Here is an 8,708-nt window from a genome sequence, read left to right as displayed (position 1 = left end):
ATATAGTATTTAATGAACTAATAACTTTTAGTTTTGTCTGAATTTTCTTTTATAAAGAAACCGTGTGCGTTTGATGTGTCTGTACATAGGGAATGCAGAGACAATTTTCTTTTTGCATAAATTAGCAGTACATTAAGTTGGAGACAATTTAATGGAACACCCACTTGGTTGCCAAAATAGTTGTAGTTGTACAATATGCTTGCATTTTGGCCATCATTAATTTTGTTGTTGTGCTTATTTGCAAATTTAACGCCCTTGCATTTGCTTTGCATATTGACTTATTTTCTTTACCTTTGCAGCTTTTAATTTGAATTTGAGAGGTCCAAATTCATTCTTCATTCTGCTCTTTGGCAAGCTAACACCTATTTTGCATACTGGTTGAAGTATTGTCATATAGAGAGTTGTGTAGCTCTGAAAATTCTCTCATAGACCATGTGTATTTGAACAATGTTGCTGGAGTAATAATAGTCCTGATTGCAGTTGTTCTCTGAAGCTGGACATCATGTGGTTGCTTGGGCTTGAAAATTAATTTTGCAGTGCACAAAGACAAGAAACTTCTAGAATCCTCGTATTTTGCTTTTCAAATCCTTTCAAGATGTCAGAAATTGACATGGCCGTTATTAAACCTGAGGTATGATAATTATGTGTATAATTGATTTCTTTTTATTTTTAAAATAGAAATTTCATTTTTGTTGTATTGCTTGTTTACTTCCTTTTTTGCTTTTGGCAGTATTGCTTAAATTAATCCTTTGACCGTATTCACAAAACGTTTCATATTTTACTTTATTCCTTCATTTAAATAAGTTAAATAGGTCTAGTTTTCTTGTGGACCAGGACACATTCCGTGCCATTTATATGCTTAATGTTGTTCCCTTGCAAAATTGAATTCCCTCCTTGTCTCAAAAGTCAGAAACAGAGATTTTGAAATTAATGAAGATCAAGCTTGTGATCTATGTTTTACTTCCCAGGATCCCCGAATTAAGTTAGTGTAGAATGTTCATATTCCAATATCTATTACCGGTATAGTTTAACCTGAGAAATTGCTTTCCGTGATTGTTTAAAGTGAAACTCAGAGCCTTCTGCTGTTTATTTGCATTCACAGATGATGAAGTCATATATTTGGCTTCAGACTTCTGATGGTTCAATCCAACAAGTCGAACAAGAAATCGCAATGTTTTGCCCACTGATATGTCAAGAAATAATAACAAAAGGCATGGGTTCGTCAAAGAATTCTGCAATATCTCTTCCTCAACAAGTCACCCCTTCTACGTTGAGCTTAATTCTTGATTATTGTCGCTTTCATCAAGTACCTGGCCGCTCAAACAAGGTATTACTGCTTTCTTTAATGCACTTTCCTTGTTATTATATACTTATCTAGAAAACTGATTCTAATATGAATAATGAATGTCAAGGTTATTTGACTTTTGGATTATTCATGTTACATAGGAACGGAAATCTCATGACGAGAAGTTCGTTAGGATGGGCACAAATAGGCTTTGTGAGTTGGTATCTGCTGCAGACAGCCTTCAGTTAAGGCCATTGGTTGATCTCATCAGTCGTGCACTTGCTCGAAAAATTGAAGGAAGAACACCGGAGGAGATACGTGAAATATTTCATCTGCCTGATGATCTTACAGAGGTGTCTGGTGCTTGTGAGAACTCTATATGCCGATTATGTCTTCTTTGATTTTCAATTTTCATTTCTTATACATTCTCTTGGTGCAGGAAGAGAAGTTGGAGCCCTTGAAAAACATAACTGATGACCCAAGGATCAGACTTTTGAATCGTTTATATGCAAAAAAGAGGAAAGAACTAAAAGAGCGTGAAAGGTTAAAGGTGCCACCAAATTGTCTTACTTTGTTTTCATCAGATTTTATATATCCCATTGTTGATTGTAGTCCATATTCCTTGAATGGGTAATTCCGGTTTATTGTTTTAAGAACCATGCCTTTTAAAAGTTTTTAAATTGTTATCTAAAGGTAAATGAAGGGTTTTATAATCTTAACACCCCCCTTACGGAAGAGCCCATCGGGCTTAAAGAACGGAAAATGCAGGGTTGCACTTACCTTGTGTTGAAATTTAACTTAGTTTATTTAGAAGGGTAAAGAGTGGCAAGGATCAGATTTTAGATCATTTCATTTTGGAGGCTATATACCTTGTCGAGAACCATCTCTGCTAAAAGATGATCTGCTTCTTGATGAGAACTGTGTAGATTGCTGTTGCCAATGGTGTACAGAAACCGTTGCAGTTGTGTCTCTGTGTGTGTGTGTGTGTGTGTGTATGTGTGCATGTGTGTTACATGGAACAGAGTTGTGTGCTGGTAGAGTTTTCACTTTTCACTGAGCTAGAACTGGTGCAGATATTTTGTTGAGTTGTTTTGTGTATCTTAAACAGTATGTTAGTTTTGACTTTAATAGAGGTTGGCCCTATACATGTTTCAGAATGTCGAAATTGAAGAAGAGCGTGTAGATGAACGTTCAGTTGATGACCTTTTAACTTTCATTAATGGAAATGATAGAGGTAAGTGAGCTTTCCTTGTCACTGTGTTTTTACTTCATGGTTCTGTATCTACCATTATATTTGTTCCAAACTGCTGGTGAATAATTTTGTCACAGATGCAAAGGCGGTTAAAACTTCAAAGAGTAAAAAGAAGAACCGGAAGAAAAAAGACCAACAGAAGAACTCTTCTTTGAAGGAAGATACTGCACTGGATAAGAAGGTGGTTGTAAATTTTCTGTCTGTATGCTGTTTAGTCCATTTATTTGGTGTTATTTTGATTTCAGTTGAAAAATCTTTTGTTTTGTTACCAAAATGCTAAGTGGTTATTGCCTTTTTCCTTGTAATAGGAGTTAAATGGGCATGATACCGGTGACCAAAGTTCTGATGGAAATATAATTGGCGAGACATCAAATTTACTGTACGAAGAGGATGGCTCCTTTTCTCCTAAGATTGACTTTGATGATGGAGATTTGGATGATGATGGGATTGAGCCTGCAATTAGGGAAAAAATTGACAGGTACATTTGTGTTCTTACATTACCTTTACTCTTTTAGCATAGTTTCAGTTACAGGTGACTTGCTTTTCTTTTAGAGGAAAAGACACCAGAATTATTGAACTGTACCCTCATGTTTCTTCCTTTTTTTTTTTCCCATTTGACTTAAGCACCACTTGAGCTAAGCCTTAGTAGTAGTGCCTATGTTTTCAACACCCCATTTTCCTTCCATGTTTCCCCTGGCTCATTTTGAGTAAAAGATTTGTGTGGTGATTATGCTAGTATGTTTCCAAAGATGCATGTTTTCTCCCAGCTCATGTGCATGGTAACCTTTGATGATGCAGGGAGGTGGCAGATTTTGCTCGCAGAATAAATTCTGACTGGACAGAGAGGATGCAAGATTTTTTAACATCTGGGAGAGAGAGGACATCAACGTTTTCTGCTACCAATGGGAATGGTTATCTAAGGCGACATGCGTGTACGCTTTCTCCTAATGCGTCTCAATATTTTCCCTTACCTATAGTGTGCTTTTCTAGTTGCACTTATATTACTTATGAGTGCGAAAATCCCTTTTTTTAATTTACATTTGATTTTTTTTTCATTATTTATTTAGCACCACTAGGAATTTGCTGCATGATATATATTTTGGCTGTTCAATTTCCCATTCAACTTCTCCTTTCAAAAGCTGGCCTTTTCTCACTTGTGTCTTCCTGCACCATCTGCATTTTGGTGTATTAGTGTTCATGATGGGATTCAAAATTTATTTTCTTTTGTTCTGCTATTTTCTAAAATTATGTTAATATTTTTCTACAATTTGATTTTCTAGTTTATAATGCCCTTTATTAATCTGAGGATAGATATTCGCGACAGGTAGATAGATGCTTGCTTTCTCACTTGTGAGACAAACATTAAAGGAACTTACATATGTTAAAGAATTTGGTAACCAAGACTAGTGAAACTGATTGCTTCCTTGTATTTTTCTGAACATATGCTCTAAAAACTTGAACTATTTCAAACCATTGATAGTGCTGTTGTTCATAACTGAGGAAATATGTCTTATTTTCAGGACTGGACTCAGAATGGAAATGAATCCTTTCAAGTGCACCTCAGATGGCTGATATGGCTAGAACAATTTTGAGAGATTCTGACAAGCACCAAAAAAGAAAGTGTTGCATGTCAGTGGTTTTTCTTTTTCTTTTTTCCCAACCTTGTTTTTGTTTTAGTCTATTCTTTACAGTTCATTTTTGGTGCTTGACCCTGGTGCCATTTAATTCTCTGGGGCCAGTCCCTTGTACTTTTAGGTAACAAATAATGGAAAAAAATTTCCTTGTTTGTATGCTACCATTTTTGTTGTATGGAATACAAATTTTTTTCTCCTTCTCTGTGGCAAGAACAAGGTGTCCCCATTTATGTGTGGGATTGATTTTAATTGAATGTTGTTACGACCTTTAGTTGTAAGTTTCAAGCTTGTTCACATCAATATAACAATAAAGTTACACCCCATGATTTTTAAATTGTTACATGCTCATTGTAATGTTCATTGAGAAGATTGTGCATTAAAATATGCAACTAAACAAACAAATTTAAGGGAAAATATTTCATGGAATAGCTTCATATGAAACATTTTCATCCCATATCAAACACATCATCTATATGAGAAACCATTATATGTAAATCAAATTCAGCTAGCTAACTTAAGAGTTCAAACTTGTTATGCATAATAGTAATAATAATATACAAAATTATTGCTAAAGTAGAAATGGTAGAGCCTCTTAGTGTTATCATCCTTTACCATGTCTTCCCTCCTTTTGATTGAAGAAGTCCATGCATGCCACCTAGATATATAATAATCTTACATAATACAGTTCCACATTTCCATGCATACACCATTAAAATAGTTGGTTGACATCTCTAATAATATATATTTTGGTTGTAATTTTTGTTACAAAGAGAAGTTACAAAATGTAACATAAATCTCCTATCAGTTGTTATCACTCTCCTATGTACTAATAGACCTAAGATACAAATCTGATGAGAGGGATCAATGCTGGTTAAGTGATTGTTGATCCTCTTCTTGCATGTGAGGGCAAGGTCTCTCTGGTTCTCCCCTTGTCCATAAAATCTTGAGTTCACCTCTCTTCTTTCCCAATGACAAAAAGGTTCCTGCATTTATGATTCAAGAAGTTAGGTTTTAGAAACCGGACCCGGATTGTCACATGCTATGCTGTAACCGTTTGTTATGTCGATCGAGTTGACAAAGCAATAGCAATCAATTTGATTACCTAACTAAATGTCAGATACATGGACCAGTCCACATTATTGTGGTCTATCTAGAACTGTACTACTATAAAAGCATTTCACTTATTTGTCCACATGAATTTGGTACTAGCACAGCAGCAATACCGGTCCATACTGCGACGAATTCAAGTATTTAACTATTTTCTTACTGTAAATCCAAACAAGAACTGATACTGAAAGATGAAACTTTGCAACAGCAAATGAGCAAAGTAACCATCATATCCCTGCTTGATATAATGAGCATTTGTACTTGAATGTTAATAACCGACCGAAACAAATAATTTTACTTACCAAGTGTGAAGGGGACTATATAAAGCAAAGCTGGTTGGACATGTCCATCCATCAAGTTCAAAGCCACGTATGTGATGAGGAGACCTGCGGACCAAATCAACCGAAAGTCAAGGATTATGTAAAATCATCTCTGCATGCCAAGATAAGAACATAAAGAAGACAAATGTAGTTCTTGATCTAATTAAATCAAGGTGTTAAGAAATTGCATAATTATTAATATACCTCACTTATAAATTATAGATTACAATACAGCACATACCAACTTATTATGTCTTAATACATTGCAACAGAAATAATATTCAACTTCAAACAAGTTTCCTTACTATGTAAGGATCCAAATACTACTGATTTAACTAGGTCCAAAGATTTTTAAGGTAAATTATTTTCTCTGTTGAAAGATCTTATCAATGAGCTAGCATCAGATCAAGCATATACCCAAGCCATAGGCAGTCATTGCCCACAAGAAGTACCCAGCACGAAGGCTCTTCTTTGCCAACCAATCATACCTGTAAAGATATCAACAGAATAATCATCCATTAACTGTAACATATGATACTAAATATTCTCTAAAGTCTCAATCTGTTAACTTATAGGGCATATTATGTTATCTATCAATGAATTCCGATTAAACCTTAGTGAAAATGCTACTAGAAGCCCTGGTAAGATAATGTCCCCAAAACCGATGATGCTGTAACCACCCCAAGGATCGAACAAACGTGGTATCTTTAGCAGCATTGGGATACCATCTTCTCCACTCTTATCACCTCGAGCTACCTGTATAGAATAAAATATGTTGCAATAATTTAAAGTTGAGATAAGAATAATTTTTGAGGCTGAACTCAAGCTTTGTAAAGAAAGGGAAAGCATTTCTTTAGAACACTCACCACTATCATGACGCTCTCATGGAACCACCGTTTAGAAACGAACACCCAAAAGATGTCGTATAGGAAGGCGCAGCTGAGAAGAACAGTTCCAACCTGATACAGAGACAAGGAGGAAAAGAAGAAAAGTGGTATGTTAATAGTTCAGTAGTATCCCAAAAAACAGCCAACAATATAATATCATAGATAATGAAGAATTTGACAACGAATTGTTACCTTGAGATTCGGTATCCGTACAATCTGAAGAACTGTAATTATCAGTGTGATACCCTGCATGACAGGAAGGCGGCTGAAGAGGTAAATATTTGATCAATTCACTCATTTCTATCTTGAAAGTTTAATTCGAAGCTTTAGGCTTAAAGAAGGAAGTGCAAAACTAATAAGAACTCCTAACAGCAGAAAATCAATTTCTATTTGAATCAAACATTAACAGAGAACTAATATCATGAAAAATAAAACATGATAAGAGAAAATACACAACATCAACATGAACCTGAAACTACAAGTAACATGGACACAAAAACTAGTAGTGGCTATATCCTATCTCAGTGACCAAGAACATTCTCAAAATAAATGCAATGAGTATCATATTACATTCAGATGAGAAGTAACATTTTATAGTTTTACTAAGATATGCTAGGTAGCTCAGGCCAAATAATAAACAGTAGAAGACATGGTATGGTAAAAAAGGGGGTGAAAGCAGTAAGTTAATCTTACAAGAATGTCTTGACCGATCCAAGCAAACGAAGCACGACGATAAACTGCCCATATCACAGCGAACACTATGCAAAAGGGGGTAACGGCAAATGTCAGATATGAGACGGCTCCAAAGAAGGGAATTTTCACAAATGTTTGTGCAGCATGTTGAAACCATCTGAAACTATAAACATTTTACTGTCAATTCCAAGTTCCAATAGAATAAACCATGCACTCTGCACTGCTAGAAGCCTTGAGCTGAAGTAATATCTTCTCTAATAACATCAATTTATCCAAGATAGCATTAAAGTAAAAAGAAAAAAGGCCTTGCACGAAAATAATGTAATATTCATGTTTGAGCAATATTCACCAGTAGCTACATTAAATTCAATATATGGTTCTTTGAAATTAAGTTCCTTAGCTTTTCATATAAAGGACTTCATGCTTCTTTTTATAGATGTTGATAATAAAAGGCACAAGACTTATAACATAACAGGTCAACCATAAATTTATAACGAAAGAAATGTTTGCAAATGATTCATCAAAAAAGGGTCCCAGCTAAACACCTTCATTCAGTATGTCTTTGATGGCAAATGGTCATTAAAAAAACTATATAGGAAATAAGGAGAAAAAAAACTAACCATGATAAAAGAGCCACCAAACAAGTTTGCAGTCCCTGAAAGCACATAAAATATATATAGATTAAGCAGCTATATAACAACGAAATCAACTGTACATTGTGAATTCGCTCTAAGTAACTATTGGTGCAAAGATGGTTAAACAACGACAACTAAGCCTTGTCCCTTCAAGTAGGGTTGGTTACATGAATCAAAATGAATTTCAAAACAACAAGAACCAAGCCTTGTCTTTTTCAGTTAGAGGTGGCTACATGGATCAAGATGAACTCAAATCAACAAGAACCGTGCCTGGAAGAAGAATAACTCACCTCTACTCCCCCAATGCAGAATAGAACCACCAGAACTTCAACAAACCAGAATGACATTAACTTGTAAAGCATAACCAAGAAACAAGAAGCAATCACAACAAATAAAATTGCAGCCACGGTACTGATTTCCACATAACCACTTGAACCAACATTCTGTGTGCTAAGGTATTCATCCGAAGCATCCTGCATGTAAATCCTTATATTAGAAACTAGGATAATGAATTTCCAAATATTAGGAGAAATATTCATTTACAAAGAAATGGAAAATTGGTCAATGTTGAAAAAGAATAAAACTACTTCTTTAGAGAGACTAATCATAGATAGTATATAACGTGGGATTTATTGTTTTGATGAGTTCTCCTTTTCAGCAACTTTTAAGTGTCATTGTTGCCAAGGAGGATATGTTGTCCTCATCATCTGTGTAATCTTTCTTTCTTCACTCTATAAGCATGAAAAAGGCAATAACCTTTAAAAGCTTCTCTTGCTCAATAGCTGCTTCTCTAGCAGTCCAAGCAGACCAATAAGAAGCACATAAAATGGTTCCAACGGCCATAAGCCATAGAAATACTTCCGCAACATCAACCAATGGACGCAGCGGAGAGTAT

The 8,708-nt window shown here is 35.1% G+C and overlaps 2 protein-coding genes across 3 annotated transcripts in view; one reads left to right on the top strand and one right to left on the bottom strand.

Annotated features, from left to right (window-relative positions):
* The window catches only part of LOC107621449 (SKP1-like protein 21), a 5,406-nt gene extending 1,028 nt beyond the window's left edge, over positions 1–4,378 (top strand). The window contains exons 2-10 of one of the 2 annotated variants that reach the window (XM_021114585.1): positions 481–631; positions 1,103–1,327; positions 1,447–1,638; positions 1,725–1,835; positions 2,441–2,519; positions 2,615–2,718; positions 2,846–3,015; positions 3,336–3,469; positions 4,058–4,378. In XM_021114585.1, the coding sequence (XP_020970244.1) occupies positions 596–631; positions 1,103–1,327; positions 1,447–1,638; positions 1,725–1,835; positions 2,441–2,519; positions 2,615–2,718; positions 2,846–3,015; positions 3,336–3,469; positions 4,058–4,059 (1,053 nt within the window). In that variant the 5' untranslated portion in view covers positions 481–595 and the 3' untranslated portion in view covers positions 4,060–4,378. Of the gene's footprint in view, positions 1–299; positions 632–1,102; positions 1,328–1,446; positions 1,639–1,724; positions 1,836–2,440; positions 2,520–2,614; positions 2,719–2,845; positions 3,016–3,335; positions 3,470–4,057 lie in introns of both variants that reach the window. The other variant, XM_016323474.2, reaches the window with a different exon arrangement.
* The window catches only part of LOC107621459 (signal peptide peptidase-like 4), a 6,416-nt gene continuing 2,366 nt past the window's right edge, over positions 4,659–8,708 (bottom strand). The window contains exons 5-14 of the mRNA XM_016323482.2: positions 8,570–8,708; positions 8,104–8,286; positions 7,799–7,833; positions 7,179–7,341; positions 6,678–6,731; positions 6,465–6,557; positions 6,212–6,354; positions 6,016–6,086; positions 5,581–5,664; positions 4,659–5,154 (exon numbers count right to left, since the gene is read on the bottom strand). The exon at positions 8,570–8,708 is cut by the window's right edge and continues 18 nt beyond it. Of these exons, the coding sequence (XP_016178968.1) occupies positions 5,033–5,154; positions 5,581–5,664; positions 6,016–6,086; positions 6,212–6,354; positions 6,465–6,557; positions 6,678–6,731; positions 7,179–7,341; positions 7,799–7,833; positions 8,104–8,286; positions 8,570–8,708 (1,087 nt within the window). The 3' untranslated portion in view covers positions 4,659–5,032. The remainder of the gene's footprint in view (positions 5,155–5,580; positions 5,665–6,015; positions 6,087–6,211; positions 6,355–6,464; positions 6,558–6,677; positions 6,732–7,178; positions 7,342–7,798; positions 7,834–8,103; positions 8,287–8,569) is intronic.

This window comes from Arachis ipaensis, chromosome B02 (genome assembly GCF_000816755.2).
Source record: "Arachis ipaensis cultivar K30076 chromosome B02, Araip1.1, whole genome shotgun sequence".
NCBI classification, from domain to species: Eukaryota; Viridiplantae; Streptophyta; class Magnoliopsida; order Fabales; family Fabaceae; genus Arachis; species Arachis ipaensis.
The sequence above is the reverse complement of the archived record's forward strand: the minus strand, read 5'-3'. Positions and strand labels throughout refer to the sequence as shown.